The following is a 22,281-nucleotide window of genomic DNA, read 5'->3' as shown; positions in this document are numbered from 1 at the left end:
GAAGTTCAAGAAATGGTCAGACAGGCCACTTCCTGTAAAGGAATCTCTCAGGTTTTGACCTGCCATTTGAGTTCTGTTATACTCACAGACACCATTCAAACAGTTTTAGAAACTTTAGGGTGTTTTCTATCCAAAGCCAATAATTATATGCATATTCTAGTTACTGGGCAGGAGTAGTAACCAGATTAAATCGGGTACGTTTTTTATCCAGCCGTGAAAATACTGCCCCCTAGCCATAACAGGTTAAAAGTAAAACATTTGCTTACACTTCCTTACTTCTGGAACACAAGCTTCCAGGGAGGGCAATTTTGTGGCTTCACCATGTTTCATCGAAATGTACAGCTGTGTATCGTCCACATAGTAGTGAAAGTTAACATTATGTTTTCCCGAATAACATCACCAAGAGGCAAATATATAGTGACAACAATAGTGGTCCTAAAACGGAACCTTGAGGAACACCGAAATGTACAGTTGATTTGTCAGAAGACAAACCATCCACAGAGACAAACTGATATCTTTTCCAGACAGATAAGATCTATACCAGGCCAGAACTTGTCCGTGTAGACCAATTTGGGTTTCCAATCTCTCCAAAAGAATGTGGTGATTGATGGTATCAAAAGCACCACTAAGGTCTAGGAGCATGAGGACAGATGCAGAGCCTTGGTCTGACTGCAATCTCAGTGCTATGATGGGGTCTAAAACCAGACTGAAGTGTTTCGTATACATTGTTTGTCTTCAGGAAGGCAGTGAGGTGCTGCGCAACAGCTTTTTAAATTTTCTTTGAGAGGAATGGGAGATTCGATATAGGCCGATAGTTTTTATATTTTCTGGGTCAAGGTTTGGCTTTTTCAAGAGAGGCTTTATTACTGCCACTTTTAGTGAGTTTGGTACACATCCGGTGGATAGGGAGCCGTTTATTATATTCAACATAGGAGCGCCAAGCACAGGAAGCAGCTCTTTCAGTAGTTTAGTTGGAATAGGGTCCAGTATGCAGATTGAAGGTTGAGGCCAAGACTATTTTCATCAATGTGTCAAGAGATATAATATTAAAGAACGTGAGTGTCTCCCTTAATCCTTGGTCCTGGCAGTGTTGTGCAGACTCAGGACAACTGAGCTTTGGAGAAATTTGCAGATTTAAAGAGGAGTCCGTATTTTGCTTTCTAATGATCATGATCTTTTCGTCAAAGAAGTTCATGAATTTATCTCCGCTGAAGTGAAAGCCATCCTCTCTTGGGGAGTGCTGCTTTTTAGTTAGCTTTGCGACAGTATCAAAAATAGATTTTGGATTGTTCTTATTCCTCAATTAAGTTGGAAAATAGGATGATCGAGCAGCAGTGAGGGCTCTTCGATACTGCACGGTACGGTCTTTCCAAGCTAGTCGGAAGACTTCTAGTTTGGTGTAGCGCCATTTGCGTTCCAATTTTCTGGAAGCTTGCTCAGGGCTGGGGTATTTTCTGTATACCAGGGAGCTAGTTTCTTATGAAAAATGTTTTTTTGTTTTTGGGGGTGCGACTGCATCTAGGGTATTACTTAAGGTTACATTTAGTTCCTCAGTTAGGTGGTTAAATTCTTATGGCTGGAATCCCATTAGCGGGATCGATATGACAACAGCCAGTGAAAGTGCAGGGCGCCAAATTCAAAACAACTAAAATCTCATAATTAAAATTCCTCAAACATACAAGTATTATACACCATTTTAAAGCTTTACTTCTTGTTAATCCAGCCACAGTGTCTGATTTCAAAAAGGCTTTACGGCGAAAGCAAACCATATGATTATGTTAGGTCAGCGCCTATACACAAAAAAACACAGCCATTTTCCAGCCAAAGAGAGGAGTCACAAAAAAGCAGAAATAGAGATAAAACGAATCACTAACCTTTGATGACCTTCATCAGATGACACTCATAGGACTTCATGTTACACAATACATGTATGTTTTGTTCAATAAAGTTCATATTTATATCCAAAAATCTCAGTTTACATTGGCGCGTTATGTTTAGTCATGTTTTGCCTCCAAAACACACGGTGATGTTTGCAGAGAGCCATATCAATTTACAGAAATACTCATCATAAATGTTGATGAAAATACAAGTGTTATGCATAGGATTATAGATACACTTCTCCTTAATGCAATCGCTGTGTCAGATTTCAAAAAAGCTTTACCAAAAAAGCACACCATGTAATAATCTGAGTACGGCGCTTAGACACAAAAACATGCCATACAATATATCCGCCATGTTGGAGTCAACAATAGTCAGAAATAGCATTATAAATATTCACTTACCTTTGATGATCTTCATCAGGATGCACTCCCAGGAATCCCAGTTCCACACTAAATGTTTGTTTTGTTCGATAAAGTCCATCCTTTATGTCCAAATACCTCCTTTTTGTTCACGCCTTCAGTTCACAAATTCAAATTCACGACGCGCAGGTCAGACGAAAATTCCATTATAGTTCATAGAAACATGTCAAACGATGTATAGAATCAATCTTTAGGATGTTTTTATCATAAATCTGCAATAAAGTTTCAACCGGAGAAATCCTTTGTCTTCAGAAATGCAATGGAACTGAGCTACCTCTCACATGAGCGCACATGGCTGAGGCTCATGCCCTGCTGGCAGTCCTCTCACTCAATGAGCTCTTATTCTCCCCCACTTCACAGTAGAAGCCTCAAACAAGGTTCTAAAGACTGTTGACATCTAGTGGAAGCCTTAGGAAGTGCAAAATGAACCCACAGACACTGTAGTTTGGATAGGCAATCACTTGAAAAACTACAAACCACTTCCTGTTTGGATTTTTTCTCAGGTTTTTGCCTGCCATATGAGTTCTGTTATAGTCACAGACATCATTCAAACAGTTTTAGAAACTTCAGAGTGTTTTCTATCCAAATCTACTAATAATATGCATATCTTAGTTTCTGGGAGTGAGTAGAAGGCAGTTTACTCTGGGCAAATCAGTCATCCAAGCTACTCAATACTGCCACAATCCATAAGAAGTTAACCGATTTTTGTACTCTGACGTCCTTGGGTAGGTGGAGGGAGTCTGGAAGGGCATCTAGGAATCTTTGGGTTGTCCGAGAATTTATAGCACGGCTTTTGATGATCCTTGGTTGGGGTCTGAGCAGATTATTCATTGCGATTGCAAACGTAATAGAATGGTAGTCCGATAGTCCAGGATTATGAGGAAAAACATTAAGATCCACAATATTTATTCCACGGGACAAAACTAGGTCCAGAGTATGACTGTAACAGTGAGAAGGTCTGGAGACATGTTGGACAAAACCCACTGATGATGGCTCCAAAAGCCTTTTGGAGTGGGACTGTGGACTTTTCCATGTGAATATTAAAGTCACCAAAAATTTGAATATTATCTGCCATGACTACAACTCAGTCAATCCTTTATTTCCTACAATACTAACAGTACAGGAGTTAGAACCCATACTGTTGTTGTCCCATTGGTGCATGGCCTTATCAAGACAAATGTTCTCCATACATGTTTTGAGAACAACATTTGTAATCGTTGTCACATGATCTATTAGACTGTGCATGGACAAAACCATGTTTGGATGTCATTCGGTAGATGTGACACTATGACCAAAAATACTCTCTCTCTCCCAATCTCTCTCTCTTTCTCCCGTCTAATCATATTGATCTCAGAAAGGCCTTGTGTGTGAGCACGTTTACATGTGTGAGTGGGCGTGTGTGTCTGTGTGGGTCGATGCATGGGTTTCTGCTGACTGGTATGTATGCTCTGTGTGAGTGATTATTTGTCTTTGTTTGTACATTACATTGTGCAGGTCCCCTATGTAACCACTCTTTATGTCAATATTACCCAACATACATGACATTTTCCTATCAGTGTTTTTATGGGGTCAACCAAAAGCCAGAACTAGTAAATGTATGTATTTCATAACGTACTACTGCAATAGTCATCAATTGACAATCACTTTCCATCCAGTAGATAGAAAGTAGGATCAGGGAAAACTTGAATTCATCACTTTGGGATAGTAGCATTGATGTTGGTTGATTAGAAGTCCCCTGACGGACATTCCATGTTTGTATGGCAGTTACTCATATTGAGTCAAATATGTTAGCTTAATGGATAATACTCATTGCGGAAATATGATTAATCATGTTTTCCAAGTTGCATTGGACTGCAGGGAAATAACAGAAATAGGCTAGAATCTACAGGAGATATGAACAGATTTAGTTTGGTCCTTGATTGTGATCGAAATACTCATTGAAAATTGTAGAATGCAGATGTACATCTTGAATGGGGTAAACCTAACCCTAATTTAGAATTGATAGTAGTTAAATATGAATCAATGTACTTTAGTTGACAAACATGGTCCTAGTGCCGTAGTTTTCAGAGGTTTTCAAAATGCAGTGTTGTCATATTCAGGACATAAAGTCAGGATGAAATCCAAATAGACACTTTGAACTGTCCAAAAGTCTCACAAAAAAATTGAAAATAGCGGTTTTGACAGGATAGTCATCATAGCTTGTCTATCTTGAATAAAAATGTTGGGCATTATATAAACTATAAATAAGGCCTGAATGGTTATTAGTAGCACTGCACAAGTCATCATATAAAACTCAGCAAAAAAAGAAACTTCCCTTTTTCAGGACCCTGTCTTTCAAAGATAATTCGTAAATATCCAAATAACTTCACAGATCTTCATTGTAAAGGGTTTAAACACTGTTTCCCATGCTTGTTTAATGAACCATAAACAATTAATGAACATGCACCTGTGGAACAGTCATTAAGACACTAACAGCTTACAGACAGTAGGCAATTAAGGTCACAGTTATGAAAACTTAGGACACTAAAGAGGCCTTTCTACTGACTCAGAAAAACACCAAAAGAAAGATGCCCAGGGTCCCTGCTCATCTGCGTGAACGTGCCCTAGGCATGCTGCAAGGAGGCATGAGGAACTGAGATGTGGCCAGGGCAATAAATTGCAATGTCTGTACTGTGAGACGCCTAAGTGAGCGCTACAGGGAGACAGGACAGACAGCTGATCGTCCTCACAGTGGCAGACCACGTGTAACAACACCTGCACAGGATCGGTACATCCGAACATCACACCTGCCGGGACAGTTACAGGATGGCAACAACAACTGCCCGAGTTACACCAGGAACGCACAATCCCTCCATCAGTGCTCAGACTGTCCGCACTAGGCTGAGAGAGGCTGGACTGAGGGCTTGTAGGCCTGTTGTATGGCAGGTCCTCACCAGACATCACCGACAACAACGTCACCTATGGGCACAAACCCATCGTCGCTGGACCAGACAGGACTGGCAAAAAGTGCTCTTCACTGACGAGTCACGGTTCTGTCTCACCAGGGGGGATGGTCGAATTCGCGTTTATCGTCGAAGGAATGAGTGTTACACCGAGGCCTGTACTCTGGAGCGGGATCGATTTGGAGGTGGAGGGTCCATCATGGTCTGGGGCGGTGTGTCACAGCATCATCGGACTGAGCTTGTTGTCATTGCAGGCAATCTCAAAACGCTGTGCGTTACAGGGAAGACATCCTCCTCCCTCATGTGGTACCCTTCCTGCAGGCTCATCCTGACATGACCCTCCAGCATGTCAATGCCACCAGCCATACTGCTCGTTCTGTGCATGATTTCCTGCAAGACAGGAATGTCAGTGTTCTGCCATGGCCAGCGAAGAGCCCGGATCTCAATCCCATTGAGCACGTCTGGGACCTGTTGGATCAGAAGGTGAGGGCTAGGGCCATTCCCCCCAGAAATGTGAGGGAACTTGCAGGTGCCTTGTTGGAAGAGTGGGGTAACATCTCACAGCAAGAACTGGCAAATCTGGTGCAGTCCATGAGGAGGAGATGCACTGTTACTTTTGATTTTGACCCTCCCTTTGTTCAGGGACACATTATTCAATTTCTGTTACTCACATGTCTGTGGAACTTGTTCAGTTTATGTCTCAGTTGTTGAATATTGTTATGTTCATACACATATTTACACATGTTAAGTTAAATAAATTTGCTGAAAATAAACGCAGTGGACAGTGAGAGGACGTTTCTTTTTTTGCTGAGTTTACTTGTATCATAAAACTTACTAGATGTGGCCATGGGGTGGCGATAATCGTCAGCCGTAGGGGGAAATATTTGACCCGGAAATGAACTTGTGAACTGATTGTTTGTATCCGGAGCATCTGAACAGTATTTGTGCGTTTGTTTGGCAAGCGGTATCTAGTTATTCTGTTTTATCGATAGTCAAGCTATCTGGCTTAATAACATCAGAAATGACTGAGGTATGTGCTCTTTCGTGCATATTGTTGTCAGTAAAGCTGAAATAACAACAGCTGTAGCTTACGCGCCACTAGCTAACGTGATAGCTAGCTAGCAACATTAAGTTATACCTGGCCTATTTGAAATCATTCAATTTGAAAAATGAATATTAGCTAGATCAGTTGTGTAACATTATTTGCAGTTACATTCGCGAATGTGATATCGTGGAGTTGAGATGTACGTTAACGGTACTAGCTACAGTAGGTGACAGTTAGCTAGCAACGAAAATATAGTTTTTGTCGAAAGTAATATTTCCGTGTATTTCATTTTTCAGGATGTGCAGAAGCACTCTGTGCACACGCTCGTGTTCAGGTCCCTCAAGAGGACTCATGATATGTTTGTAGCTGACCATGCCAAACCAGTCTCCTTGGATGAAACAAGGTACTCATGTTTTGTATAACAATATGCTGTCGTTGTGTGAGAAAGAGAAGCTGTGTGTGGGTCCAGTCTGTCTGTGTGTTCAGCATAGACATAATAGTTAACGACCCTACACTTACTTACGGACAGGCTTCCTGTTTAAATTAAGACACCGTGACCCAGCACGGGATATGGCTCGGAAAATCTACTTTCATCCAGGGATGAGAAATGCGTTGTGCCCTGAAGTGTCCCATTATTTGTCACATGCTTCGTAAACAACCGGTGTAGTGAAATGCTTACTTACAGGTCCCTTTCCAAAACTGCAGAGTTAAATATACTATTTAAAAATATCTATATATTTGTAACTCGAGGAATTAATAAACTGAATAACAAATAAAAATAATAATATGGCTATAAACAGAGTACCAGTACCGAGTCGAATGGTGATTGAGGTAGCTATGTACATATAGGTAGGGACTAGGCAAAATGATAGATAATAGACAGTAGCAGCAGTGAATGGACTGTGAAACTGGTGTCAGTATGCATGTGTGTGTGTGTGGGCGTACGTAGTGTGTATATGTATGTGTTGGGGTGTGAGTGTGTGGATAGTCCACTGTGAGCATAGGAGAATTAGTGAAAACGTGTGTGTTGGGGTGTAAGTATGTGAATTACACTCAGTGACATCGAAGATTGAATGACACATTTGGAAGTAAACTGAAGTTTTCAACTTCATGCTAGCTAGCAGCAGCCGTTGTGGAATGGCACATCACAATTGAACAACAAAGGAGCCGATTGGCTGACACTGCCCTTCCAAAATGGCTGCGGTGGCTTCTGCTACCTAGCATGAGGACAGAAAAGGGAGTTTTCGGAAAAACTAGCAGTCGTTCAAACTTCTCAGTGTAACAGTTGGGATAATGAGACAATTGAGTACAATGCATTTCTCATCCCTGGGTTGAAGTACGTTTTCTGAGCCATATCTCGTGCAGCATCCGCATCTAAACAAGAAGCCTGTCAGATCCCAGTGCAGCTGTAAGCAAGTTTAGGGTCGGAATCTATTTTGGTTATGACTAAGGTTTAAAGGTAGGGCTGGTCAATTATATCTAATTCATTTCAATGTATGATATTCCAAATGCCTGTATCAGTCTAGTTTTTTTGTTAGCGTGTATGTCCACTTGTTGTCATGTTATCTTTTGGTCTTGTCTCCTTCGCTCCTGCTGTGACGGTGCACCTCATTTACACACACACCAAGCCCCTCGTACACCAAGCTTCTCCCCCACACGCACCAAGCTCCTGCCACTCAGAACAACAAAGATGAAAGATCACTTCTTCCTCTCTGACAAAAAGCGGATTCAACTCGCTATTTGTATTGGAGGTTTGGTCCAACAGAATTGCTCATATGAGCACTGAAACACATTGAGACATTATCTTACTGTTATAGAAAAGGTATAGTTAGAAAGTTATCCTCTATGTCTCTACTGTTGTGTGAAGAACAGACCCTACGAAAACGGGAGTGTCAATGAACATTGATTCTGGAAAATGACTGCTCAGTTTCTGTCACGCGCAACATTGCAGGACTATGCACCGCTAGCAGCATTTTAGCCACAGACTGTTACACTAGCTGTCCGGTTTGTTTTATAAATGTGCAAAGAGCTTAAAAATGCAATTGTATAATGGCAACTCATTCTGAGAAATAAGGTAGGCCACTTGATGTCAACATCTGAACGAAGTGGACAGGCTAGCGTGCTGTTCAAACAGTTGATGTACAGAAGGGTGTGTTCATCACAATTAAACTTTTCTACTTTGTTGGCTAGCAAATAGATCCAAGTTGGCTAGACCGTAAATATAAAGATTAGCTGGCTAGTCACTAGCGTGTGGGCTTGAGATTGTTTATGAGACCGGTGTTCTTTTTCCAAAATACCTGCTACAAGAGGTTGGTCATTTTTAGTGAATGCACAGTACCAGTCAAAATTTGACACCTACTCATTCCAGGATTCTTTATTTTTACTATTTTCTACATTGTAGAATCATAGTGAAGACAAACTATGAAATAACACATATGGAATCATGTAGTTACCAAAAAAGTGTTAAACAAATCAAAATACAGTTTATGTATTTTTGCCTTGATTTCAAGAAATGTGAGTTTTTTTTCAAGTGCAGTCACAAAAACCATTAAGCGTTATGATGAAACTGGCTCTCATGAAGACTGCCACAGGAAAGGAAGACCCAGAGTTACCTCTGCTGCAGAGGATAAGTTCATTAGATTTACCAGCCTTAGAAATTGCAGCCCAAATAAATGTTTCACTGAGTTCAAGTAACAGTCAGATCAGGTGAATAAGGCCTTCAAGGTTGAATTGCTGCAAAGAAACTACTACTGAAGGACACCAATAAGAAGAGCCTTGCTTGGGCCAAGAAACACAAGCAATGGACATTAGACTGGTGGAAATCTGTCCTTTTGGTCTGAGTCCAAATTTGAGATTTTTGGTTCCAACCGATGTGTCTTTGTGAGACGCAGAGTAGGTGAACGTATGATCTCCCAATGTGTGGTTCCAAGCATGGAGGAGGTGTGGGGGTGCTTTGCTGGTGACACTCTGTGATTTATTTAGAATTCATGGAACACTTAACCAGCATGGCTACCACAGAATTCTGCAGCGATACGCCGTCACATCTGGTTTGGGCTTAGTGGGACTATCATTTTTTGTTTTTCAACAGGACAATGACTCAAAACACTCCTCCAGGCTGGGTAAGGTCAATTTGACCAAAAAGCAGAGTGTTGGAGTGCTGCATCAGATGACCTGGCCTCCACAATCACCCGACCTCAACCCAATTGAGATGGTTTGGGGTGAGTTGGACCGCAGAGTGAAGGAAAAGCAGCCAACAAGTGCTCAGCATATGTGGGAGCATTCTTCATGAAGCTGGTTGAGAGAATGCCTAGAGTGTGCAAAGCTGTCATCAAGGCAAAGGGTGGCTACTTTGAAGAATCTCTAATATTAAATATATTTTGATTTAACACTTTTTTTGGTTACTACATGTTTCCATATGTTATTTCATAATTTGAATGTCTTCACTATCATTCTACAATGTGTAAAATAAAGAAAAACCCTTGAATTAGTACGTGTCCAAACTTTTGACTGGTACTGTATATTGTGAATCACCTATACATTTGAAAAGATCAAGATATCATTTTTAGGCCATATCGCCCAGCCCTACTTTCAGCCTGATGTGTTCAATTGAGTTAACTAGGGTTTCCCTTCGTAGTCACAAGGTGAAGATGGCAGCGAAGCTAAGGGCAGACTACAGTGCCGTTCTACACATGCCCGTTCTGAAAGAGGGCAAGGACAGACCACTGGGATCCAACATGCATGGCAATCAGAACTATCTCCAACCTGGTAAGAATGCCATCACGTCAACGTCAATCATTGACATATCATTATTGTTTTCATGGGCAACGAATAAGCACTATTACAAGTCAAAACTTCCAAGTATTTCTCATTACAACTCTCTGGTCTTCCAGGTGATGATCCAGAGTACTTGATCACTGGGACCCATGCATACCCCTCAGGACCTGGTAATTACAACGGTCTCACCCAGGGATCCCTTACTCTGGTTCTGGAGAGGTTCTTGGGGTGCAGGCTTTCGTTCCAGCCCTATCCTAACACACCTGATTCAGCAAATCATGGCTGAAGATCATGATTTATTTGAATCTGGCGTGTTAAATGATTGGCCGGAACCAAAACCTGCACACCCATTATCTCTCCAGGACCAGACCTGGAGAACCCTCCCTCTGCTATAACCTCAATACCCCATGCAATGCTACTGTTGCATGTAAAACCACATTCATTCATATTGTGTCCTCGGGGGGGGGGGTGTTATGTCACTTTTATAATGCTGTGTATTGTCATCCTCAGGGGTGGCTCTGACGGCGGACACTCAGATACATAGGAACCCCAGTGAGGGGGGAGTTCATGCCATGGCTCTTGCTCTGCCACCATCACAAGCCAGGTACTTACTTCAGATGATGCACGGTAGATGTTGAAGTGAAAAGACACTAGAACAAACATAATTCAGTAGTTCACGTCAGACATTCATCTGTTTGACACGATACTTCCGTAATTCTATAGCACTACAACCGCCTGTACAGACCCCCAGATGTTAGAGAAATAAGCAAAGGGTTATTGTATCCAATCAACACGAGACCCCAATCGGGGTTGCCTATCGTATGAGTGTACTTTGAGACCATCCGGCATCCATTTCGTTTTTTGGTGTAATTGCAGGCTGGACGCCAGTCGCACAGCAGCCAGTGTCGGGGACATCCACAGACACGCGGGGGGGGCAGAGAGGTCTCACGCTTCTCACTCACACGCTATGGTGGGTAACGCTCTCCGATACGCATTATTAGTACTACACCTTTTTGCGTCTGCTAACACTTCACATGTATTTCTGTGACAACAGCCTTGTATGATATAATGCCACGACTTCGAATAATCATTTTCTGTCCTCTTTCTAGTCTCTTTTGGAAGGAGGCGGCACCAAAAACTCCTCCCTCGTTGCCAGAAAAGCCCCCACTATGCCCAAGCCCCAGTGGCACGCGCCATGGAAGTTGTTTCGCGTAAGGACATTATTTTGTCACATCAAGAGCTTCTGAATACACTTACTTCCTCTCCAGTCCACATACTTTATCAATGCACTTGGCACACTTACAAAAGCTTGATGTTTTGTAAGGAACTGTCCCTAGTCCTTCAAACGTACTACCGTCATTTTAGAATATCTTTATGTAGGGCCTATGCGTTTCAGATACCTTCGGGGGTATTGACTTGCTCCCTGTTTTGTGTAGTAGCCGATACAGGTTTGCTTTATCCCTTCCAGGTCATCAGTGGTCATCTTGGCTGGGTGAGGTCCATTGCCGTAGAGCCCGGCAACCAGTGGTTTGTGACCGGCGCTGGCGACAGAACCATTAAGGTGAGTACAGAGAGAGACCGAGAGATCTATATCTTCTAAACGGCTGTTTGAAGCGGGTGTACAAAAGCAAAAGACGCAAAAATGAAACTTAAGAATGGGAAGCATAGAAATGGCGCACATAGAACAGAATACTGCTTCTTCAACTTGCTTTCAATGAGAAATCTGTAACGCGCTTTTCTATGTGCATTTGGTCAAGTCGCCCAAAAAGTTACATATTGCAGCTTTAAAGGAAGATTAAGTCCTTTGATTAATCAGTGTGTGTGATTGACAGGAGGGATGAGGGGCTAAGTTTTTACCACTATCATCACTACAGGGACTGAAGAATGTGTAGATCGTCTCTGAAAAGGTGCAACCAGTAAAAAAGATATTTGAATATTAAGTGACATCATAAGGGCATTGGGGCACCCATTTGATCTATTCAATGTCTGTCAAATGGTGGCATTTAGTCATGTATCTCTTAATAGATCAGCTATAAGTGACGTCAAATCCCCATTGTTTCTTCTTCTGACAGATCTGGGACCTGGCCAGTGGGAAGCTAAAGCTTTCCCTTACGGGACACATCAGCACGGTGCGCGGCGTGGCCGTGAGCACCCGGAGTCCCTACCTGTTCTCCTGCGGTGAGGACAAGCAGGTCAAGTGCTGGGATCTGGAGTACAACAAGGTACTGTACTAGTACCCTTTCATTTCTGCTTTACTTTATATGTTGTGTTTGAATGGACTGTAGGTCCATTATTATTTAGTTAAGTATTTAGTCTAGTTACGCCCACTCATTTCTGCTCCACTACACGTGTTTCAATGCCATATTGTTTTTTCCAATTATGATTGCTGTTTTTAGGTGATCAGGCACTACCACGGCCACCTCAGTGCCGTGTACGACTTGGACCTGCACCCAACCATCGACGTGCTGGTCACATGCAGTCGAGATGCCACGGCCAGGGTAGGTGTTGCTAATGACTAGTTGTCTTGACTTTCAAAAACGTTATTTTAGTGGAACATTTTGGAATGTATTGGGACTTCAATATACAATCTGCGCGTCTATAGGTGTGGGATATCAGGAGCAAAGCCAACGTGCACACCCTGTCCGGACACACCAACACAGTGGCCACAGTCAGATGCCAGGCCGCCGAACCTCAGATCATCACAGGTACGGATACGTTGCCAAGCTGTGTTCATATATTGGCTAGTTGACTCACTGCGAAGTACCATCAATGGCTTATTATATTGTTTTGTTCTATTATGAGCTGGCGCGAGGAGAAATCAGAATTTTGACCTTTTCTCCTGGGTCATGTTCCGTAGGGAGAAAATAGGAGATACCGCTTGAACTTGTCCAATAAGACCACAGCGTTTTGTTCGTTTCAAGATGTTTTGCTACGGCGTGACCTTCTGAACACGACCCTGCCCTTTTCTGTTCCAGGGAGCCACGACTCCACCATCAGGCTATGGGATCTGATAGCTGGGAAGACCAGAGCCACTCTCACCAACCACAAGAAGTCTGTCAGAGCACTGGCCTTACATCCCAGACAGTATGTCAATTCCTCATACGTAGCTAATAATGATGCATATGTCACACCCAAGTTGGTCAACTTCTATTAACTAGTTGTAGTAAATGATAGGATTGATAGCTGATAGGGTCGCTCACTTTATTTGTGCTTTGTATTTTGACACTGAACCATTGGTTGGCTGCACATTACAGGTATACCTTAGCCTCTGGCTCTGCCGACAACATCAAGCAGTGGACGTTCCCCGACGGCAACTTCATCCAGAACCTCTCTGGACACAACGCCATCATCAATGCAATGGCAGTCAACTCGGACGGCGTGCTGGTATCGGGAGGTATGAAAACGTCCTTCGCTTTTTCCAACTGGCCTTGTATATATGTTGCTGTTGAAAGAGACAGTTTTGAGCCTCTGTCATGATGATTGGGTCAGATTCTTTCTAATCATAGTACATTGAAGGGCATTGTTGCTTTGAAGGCGCATTACTAAAGATGGGCAACAAACAAAAGGGAAGTGATAACGGAAGAGGCTGGAAGCGAAGATATTGGAATGGCTAAGTAACAGGAAATCCTATAGGCAGCCGTGTCTAGGTCCTAGCCCTATATCTATATCCAATGTCTTGATCTACAGTACCAGTCAAAAGTTTGGACACACCTAGTCATTCTAGGGTTTTTCTTTATTACTTTTTTCTACATTGTCGAATAATAGTGAAGACATAAACTATGAAATAACACATATGGAATCATGTAGTAACCAAAATGTGTTAAACAAATCCAAATATATATTTTAGATTCTTCAAAGTAGCCACCCTTGAGGACAGCTTTGCACACTCTTGGCATTCTCTCAACCAGCTTCACCTGGAATGCTTTTCCAACATTCTTGAAGGAGTTCCCACACATACTAAGTGCTTGTTGGCTGCTTTTCCTTCACTCTGCGGTCCAACTCAACCCAATTGAGATGGTTTGGGATGAAGTCGGGTGATTGTGGAGGCCAGGTCATCTGATGCAGCACTCCGTCACTCTCCTTGGTCAAATAGCCCTTACACAGCCTGGAGGTGTATTGGGTTATTGTGCTGTTGAAAACAAATGATAGTCCCACTAAGTGCAAACCAGATGGGATGGCGTATTGCTGCAGAATGCTGTGGTAGCCATGCTGGTTAAGTGTGCGTTGAATTCTAAATAAATCGCAGACAGTGTCACCAGCAAAGCACCATCACACCACCTCTTCCATGCTTCATGGTGGGAACCATACGTGGAGATCATCCGTTCACTTACTCTGCATCTCATAAAGACACGGCGGTTGGAACTAAAAATCTCAAATTTGGACTCCAGACCAAAGGACAATTTGCACTGGTCCAATGTCCATTATTCTTGTTTCTTGACGCAAGCAAATCTCTTCTTCTTGGTGTCCTTTAGTAGTGGTTTCTTTGCAGCAATTCAACCATGAAGGCCTGATTCATGCAGTCTCCTCTGAACAGTTGATGTTGCGATGTCTGTTACTTTAACTCTGTGAAGCATTCATTTGGGCTGCAATCTGAGGTGCAGTTAATTGCTGATTTCTGAGGCTGGTAACTCTAATGAACTTAACCTCTGCAGCAGAGGTAACTCTGGGTCTTCCTTTCCTGTGGCGGGGTCCTCATGAGAGCCAATTTCAATGTAGCGCTTGATGGTTTTTGCGACTGCACTTGAAGAAACGTTCAAAGTTCTTAAAGTTTTCCCTGTTGACTGACCTTCATGTCTTGAAGTAATGCTGGATGTTTCTCTTTGCTTATTTGAGCTGTTCTTGCTATAATATGGACTTGGTCTTTTACGAAATATGGCTGTTTTCTGTATACCACCTCTACCATGTCACAACACAACTGATTGGCTCAAACCCATTAAGAAGGAAATAAATTCCCCAAATTAACTCTTAACAAGGCACACCTGTTAATTGAAATGCATTCCAGGATACAGCTAAACCTTACAGCTTTTTATTGTCTCCGTTAGCTGACAACGGCACCATTCACCTGTGGGACTGGCGGACGGGCTACAACTTCCAGCGTATCCACGCCGCCGTGCAGCCCGGCTCGCTGGACAGCGAATCGGGGATCTTCGCCTGCATGTTCGACCACTCAGAGAGCAGGCTGATCACGGCCGAGGCTGACAAGACCATCAAGGTGTACAAAGAGGACGACACTGCGGTAAGAGATACTTTCATCATGTGCTGTATATCTACATCAGTTTTTGTTTTGAGATGTAATTCAATAGTGAATTATTTTTTTTTTTTTTTTTTTTTTTTTTTTACTACCTCATCCAAAGTGGATGTTTATTCAATCAGGGAAAATGACGGTCACTAAAACATTGCTAAGCTAATGAAACTGAAGTATTCCATTGAATACTTCATAAGTTCTTGTTTCTGACTAGGGTGGGATTTTATTTTTATTTCTTTCAGACCGAGGAAAGCCACCCAATCAACTGGAAACCGGAGATTCTCAAGAGGAAGAGATTCTAGTTTTGGCCAAAGAAGTTATTACATTCATTCATTTCTGTTGTCAATATTCCCATCAATAGAAGCCCATAATTTTTGTAACAAGAATATTCACACAAAACATACTTTGAACAAGTTGGCTTTTATTTCCACTTGAATCTTTTTTGTGTTCAATGTACTCATTATTCTAAGTACCATTTTCAGTCTTCAGTGTACGATGTTAGTCCAACAAAGCAGCCGTTATGGACAGCCTTTAACCTTCCAGAATGTTTGTTCTTGATGATGACCTCTCTCGTAGCTCTGGTCATTCTCGTCCACCATGAGAAGCCACTCCTCAGCTCCGTAAGGGCTCTCCTTAGTGTGCACACAGTCCCCACTGAGATCAAATCCGATTCATGTGTAGAAAATTCAAGATTTTCTCAACTGCAGTTTGAAAAGGTCAGGTTTTATTTTTTTGTATTGATCCAACAGAATCACTGACTGCAGAACAAATTCACGTTTCTCTTGTATATACAATCTGGTGTATGAAATAAATCACTGTATGATCAACAGAACCATTAAAAAAAAAAAACATGTTGCTTCTCATTTTGAAGTTCAGCGACGCGTAACCATTGGTGACAACATTCCGGTAGTCTTTGCAACTGTTTCCCTTGATCTCCTCCCACTATCCATTGTCTCCTGGGTAGTCCTGGAGCTCCACCGTATTCCTGGTTTCACTGATAATGTGAGACTTCTGCTCACCTGTTAGACAAAGTGAAGGTACACTGTAACGTAAAACGAATTCATACGGCAATTTGGGGTATTAACTGTAAACTGCTCAAACGTTTTACTGCAGCATACTGTAAATTGTGGGGGGAAGTTTTGGGTGGGGAAATATTTGCTGTATTTTGAATGGTACTGTAATTCCACCCCACAGAATATCGTACTGTATTTTTGGGAGTGCCAACATTTTTGTTTCTGGCTTATTAACATATTTTCAGGCGTGCCTTGTAAGAGGCTATAGTGCACCTGTGAGTGAGAGCGCTGTACCAATTTAACTCCTATGTGGTTATAGTGCCCCATCAATTTAAAATGTATAGGGGACAGGTTGGAGTGGGGCAAGTCTTAAACGGTTGATTATTTTGCCATGTCCTTTTGGTCTGTTTTCCCCTGTAGTCGTTGCCAGTTTGGAAGTTTCCAGAAGTGCAAGTGTTATAAGACACCAAAAATGAATTATATGCTGTAATGTGTAAAAACCTTACCTAGCAGCCAACCTGCCTGCACCAATTCCTTGTATTTACTGTAAAATATTTTTTCCATTCATTACGATTACGGTAGGATTCACTTTTTACAGTATAATGATCAATGTTACGTATAGTACTGTCATTACACAGTACTTGCTTTGAGACTATTACAGTAGATGTACTGTAATATGAAATACAGAATGACTTGCCACAGCTGCCTGTAAGTTAGTCAAATTCTTGGCAAACCCTTTACAGTGTAAGTTAACTAGTCTGTGCATTAAAGGGGAAATCTGCGGTTTCTACATCATATGTTACACATATCCATTAATTCTTGAAGAATATAACTTATAAATGCCTTGTGAGTTTAGTTCAACTGTCATACCTGATCAGAATACAGTAAAAGTTCACATACACCTCAGCCAAATACATTTAAACTCAGTTTTTCACAATTCCTGATATTTAATCCTAGTAAAAATTCCCTGTCTTAGGTCAGTTAGGATCACTTTATTTTAAGAATGTGAAATGTCATAATAGTAGAGAGAATGATTTCAGCTTTTTTTTCATCACATTCCCAGTGGGTCAGAAGTTTACATGCACTCAATTTGTATTTGGTAGCATTACCTTTAAATTGTTTAACTTGGGTCAAATGTTTCAGGTAGCCTTCCACAAGCTTCCCACAATAAGTTGGGTGAGTTTTGGCCCATTCCTCCTGACAGAGCTGGTGTAACTGAGTCAGGTTTGTAGGCCTCTTTGCTCGCTCATGCTTTTTCAGTTCTGCCCACAAAGGATTGAGATCAGGGCTTTGTGATGGCCACTCCCAATACCTTGACTTTGTTGTCCTTAAGCCATTTTGACACAATTTTGGAAGTATGCTTGGGGTCATTGTCCATTTGGAAGACCCATTTGCGATCAAGCTTTAACTTCCTGACTGATGTCTTGAGATGTTACTTCAATATATCCACATAATTTTCCTCCCTTGTGATGCCATCTATTTTGTGAAGTGCACCAGTCCCTCCTGCAGCAAGCACCCCCGTGCTTCACGGTTGGGATGGTGCTCTTTGGCTTCCAAGCCTCTCCCTTTTTCCTCCAAAGATAACGATGGTCATTATGGCCAAACAGTTCTATTTTTGTTTCATCAGACCAGAGGACATTTCTCCAAAAGGTACGATCTTTGTCCCCATGTGCAGTTGCAAACTGTAGTGTGGCTTTTTTGGAGCAGTGGCTTCTTCCTTGCTGAGCGGCCTTTCAGGTTATGTCGATATAGGACTCGTTTACTGTGGATAAAGATATTTTATACCTGTTTCCTCCAGCATCTTCACAAGGTCCTTTGCTGTTGTTCTGGGATTGATTTATGCTTTTCACACCAAAGTACGTTCATCTCTAGGAGACAGAACGTGTCTCCTTCCTGAGTGGTAAAACGGCTGCGTGGTCCCATGGTGTTTAAACTTGCGTACTATTGTTTGTACAGATGAATGTGGTACCTTCAGGCGTTTGGAAATTGCTCCCAAGGATGAACCAGACTTGTGGAGTTAAAAAAAAAAATGTCTGAGGTCCTGGCTGATTTCATTTGATTTTCCCATGATGTCAAGCAAAGAGGCACTGAGTTTGAAGGTAGGCCTTGAAATACATCCACAGGTACACTTCTAATTGACTGAAATGATGTCAATTAGCCTATCAGAAGCTTCTAATGGCATTTTCTGGAATTTTCCAAGCTGTTTAAAGGAACAGTGAACTTAGTGCATGTAAACTTCTGACCCACTGGAATTGTGATACAGAACAAGAGCAAAATACCTTGTGAATATGTTGGAGGAAACAGGTGTAAAAGTATCTATACACAGTAAAACGAGTCCTATATCGACATAACCTGAAAGGCTGCTCAGCAAGGAAGAAGCCACTGCTCCAAAACCGCCATAAGAAAGCCAGACTACAGTTTGCAACTGCACATGGGGACAAAGATCATACTTTTTGGAGAAATGTCCTCTTTTCTGATGAAACAAAACTAAAACTGTTTGGCCATAATGACCATCGTCATGTTTGGAGGAAAAAGTGAAATAATCTGTCTATAAACAATTGTTGGAAAAATTACTTGTGTCATGCACAAAGTAGATGTCCTAACCGACTTGCCAAAACTATAGTTTGTTAACAAGACATTTGTTAAGTGGTTGAAAAACGAGATTTAATGACTCCAACCTAAGTGTATGTAAACTTCCGACTTCAACTGTATATACTAGGCGGTGTCAGAGGAAGGCCCTAAAAATTGTCTAAGACTCCAGTCACCCAAGTCATAGACTGTTCTCTCTGCTGCCGCATGGCAAGTGGTACTGGAGCACCAAGTCTAGAATCAAAAGGCTCCTTAACAGCTTCTACCCCCAAGCCATCAGACTGCTGAACAATTAATCAAATGGCCACCCGGACTATTTACATTGACACGCCCCCCCCCCCCCCTTTCTTTTTACACTGCTGCTACTTGCTGTTTATTATCTATGCATAGTCACTTTACCCCTATCTAAATGTACAAAATAACTCGACTAACGTGTACCCCCGCACATTGACTCGGTACCCCCTTTATATAGCCTCGTTATTGTTATTTTTACTGTTTTTACTTTTAATTTTACTAATTCTTACTTTAGTTTATTTAGTAAATATTTTCTGAACCCTTTCTTGAACTGCATTGTTGGTTATTAAGGGCTGGTAAGTAAGCATTTCACTGTGAGGTCTACAGTCGTGGCCAAAAGTTTTGAGAATGACACAAATGTACATTTTCACAAAGTTTGCTTTCTCAGTTTGTATGATGGCAATTTGCATGTACTCCAGAATGTTATGAAGAGTGATCAGATGAATTGCAATTAATTGCAAAATCCCTCTTTGCCATGCAAATGAACTGAATCCCCAAAAAACATTTCAACTGCATTTCAGCCCTGTCACAAAAGGACCAGCTGACATCATGTCAGTGATTCTCTCATTAACACAGGTGTAAGTGTTGACAAGGACAAGGCTGGAGATCACTCTGTCAGGCTGATTGAGTTCGAATAACAGACTGGAAGCTTCAAAAGGAGGGTAGTGCTTGGAATCATTGTTCTTCCTCTGTCAACCATGTTTACCTGCAAGGAAACACGTGCCGTCATCTTTGCTTTGCACAAAAAGGGCTTCTCAGGCAAGGATATTGCTGCCAGTAATATTGCACCTAAATCAACCATTTATCGGATCATCAAGAACTTCAAGGAGAGCGGTTCAATTGTTGTGAAGAAGGCTTCAGGGCGCCCAAGAAAGTCCAGCAAGCGCCAGGACCGTCTCCTAAAGTTGATTCAGCTGCGGGATCGGGGCACCACCAGTACAGAGCTTGCTCAGGAATGGCAGCAGGCAGGTGTGAATGCATCTGCACGCACAGTGAGGCAAAGACTTTTGGAGGGTGGCCTGGTGTCAAGAAGGGCAGCAAAGAAGCCACTTCTCTCCATGAAAAACATCAGGGACAGACTGATATTCTGCAAAAGGTACAGGGATTGGACTGCTGAGGACTGGGGTAAAGTCATTTTCTCTGATGAATCCCCTTTCCGATTGTTTGGGGCATCCGAAAAAAAGCTTGTCCGGAGAAGACAAGGTGAGCGCTATCATCAGTCCTATGTCATGCCAACAGTAAAGCATCCTGAGACCATTCATGTGTGGGGTTGCTTCTCAGCCAAGGGAGTGGGCTCACTCACAATTTTGCCTAATAACACAGCCATGAATAAAGAATAGTACCAACACATCCTCAAAGAGCAACTTCTCCCAACCATCCAGGAACAGTTTGGTGACGAACAATGCCTTTTCCAGCATGATGGAGGACCTTGCCATAAGGCAAAAGTGATAACTAAGTGGCTCAGGGAACAAAACGTCGATATTTTGGGTCCATGGCCAGGAAACTCCCCAGACCTTAATCCCATTGAGAACTTGTGGTCAATCCTCAAGAGGCGGGTGGACAAACAAAAACCCACAAATTCTGACAAACTCCAAGCATTGATTATGCAAGAATGGGCTGCCATCAGTCAGGATGTGGCCCAGAAGTTAATTGACAGCATGCCAGGGCGGATTGCAGAGGTCTTGAAAAAGAAGGGTCAACACTGCAAATATTGACTCTTTGCGTCTACTTCATGTAATTGTCAATAAAAGCCCTTGACACTTATGAAATGCTTGTAATTATACTTCAGTATTCCCTAGTAACATCTGACAAAATAATCTAAAGACACTGAAGCAGCAAACTTTGTGGAAATTAATATTTGTGTCATTCTCAAAACTTTTGGCCACGACTGTACATATGAATATACTGAGTTCACAAAACATTAGGAACAAAACACTCCTCCCCTTCATCCACATTGCTTGAAGTAGATTTAATAAGTTATATCAATAAGGGATCATAGATTTTCACCTACCCATATTGTTGACCTTCTTTGACAGAAGGAAAACTATCCCTCAAAGGGGAGCTGAACCAAAAACACGTATTCTCTGGTTGAAAGCGGCCTGTGACATTTATTATTCCAAAATGAACTAGGGTACATAAGATAATTTGTCATATAGTCAGTATCTTTCAAAACAGATTTGCGAGATTCTGTGAAATGTATGACGTTCCTTGGATATTTGACGGTTGAGTATGATTTCAATCATGCCCAGTCATGCCCACTTGGCCTCTAACACGGGATGGTAACGCCTATGGAGAATTGCAATACGGGAAGGTTGAATGGAAAAAAAGGTGTGCTGAGTGTGCTCTATCTAATCGTAGCATCAGTGTCAACCTACAGCCTGCTTATCTCTTTACAGACAGCAGAGAACTAAACATTAGCATGGCATGCCCCAGACTTGTTTACATGCATATCAGACATCGTCGCAATGGGACTCCCAAGTGGCGCAGCTGTCTGAGGCACTACATCTCAGTGCTAGAGTTGTCACTACACACACCCTGGTTTGAATCCAGGTTGTATCACAACCAGCCGTGATTGGGAGTCCCATAGGGCGGCGCACAATTGGCCAGCGTTGGCTGGGTTTGGCCGGTGTAGGCCGTCATTGTAAATAAGAATTTGTTCTTAACTGACCTGCCTAGTTAAATAAAGGTTAATTCAAAAAATGTTGAAAGAACGAGACTTGTTCATAATAAACGGCTTAGGGTTTACCACCTCAAACATCCTCACATTTGTGAGATAATGTTAGCATCACAACCACAGTTTATCGAAGCTACTCTAGAAAGGAGGCAATGTATGATTCGATTTGCGATTCTTGAACATTCATGTTCACATTGTCATGCTGCGTCACGCGGTTGCTAAGCCAATAGTCACTTCATTCAACTCAAATGAAATTAAAAAGTAATCCAAGTTATGTTGCTGTAATTCATCAAATCAAATTGTGTTTGTCACATACACGTGTTTAGCAGATGTTATTGCGGGTGTAGCGAAATGCTTGTGTTTCTAGCTCCAACAGTGCAGTAATATCTAATCATTTGACAACAA

At 42.0% G+C, this 22,281-nt stretch overlaps 1 protein-coding gene across 1 annotated transcript; it reads left to right on the top strand.

Annotated features, from left to right (window-relative positions):
* The first annotated feature begins 6,135 nt into the window (after nt 1-6,135).
* LOC106609911 (pleiotropic regulator 1) lies at nt 6,136-16,159 on the top strand. Its single transcript, XM_014208956.2, has 15 exons — nt 6,136-6,272; nt 6,584-6,690; nt 9,922-10,052; nt 10,178-10,231; nt 10,572-10,665; nt 10,938-11,031; nt 11,171-11,272; nt 11,530-11,622; nt 12,134-12,283; nt 12,458-12,559; nt 12,664-12,766; nt 13,037-13,145; nt 13,316-13,455; nt 15,104-15,297; nt 15,549-16,159. Exons 1-15 carry the CDS (start codon nt 6,264-6,266, stop codon nt 15,606-15,608), a joined length of 1,542 nt encoding a protein of 513 aa, XP_014064431.1. The 5' UTR covers nt 6,136-6,263; the 3' UTR covers nt 15,609-16,159.
* The last annotated feature ends 6,122 nt before the right edge of the window (nt 16,160-22,281 follow it).

The sequence above is a fragment of the Salmo salar genome, chromosome 08 (assembly GCF_965601325.2).
Source record: "Salmo salar chromosome 08, fSalSal1, whole genome shotgun sequence".
Taxonomy (NCBI): domain Eukaryota; kingdom Metazoa; phylum Chordata; class Actinopteri; order Salmoniformes; family Salmonidae; genus Salmo; species Salmo salar.
This window is presented reverse-complemented; position numbering and strand designations above follow the sequence as displayed.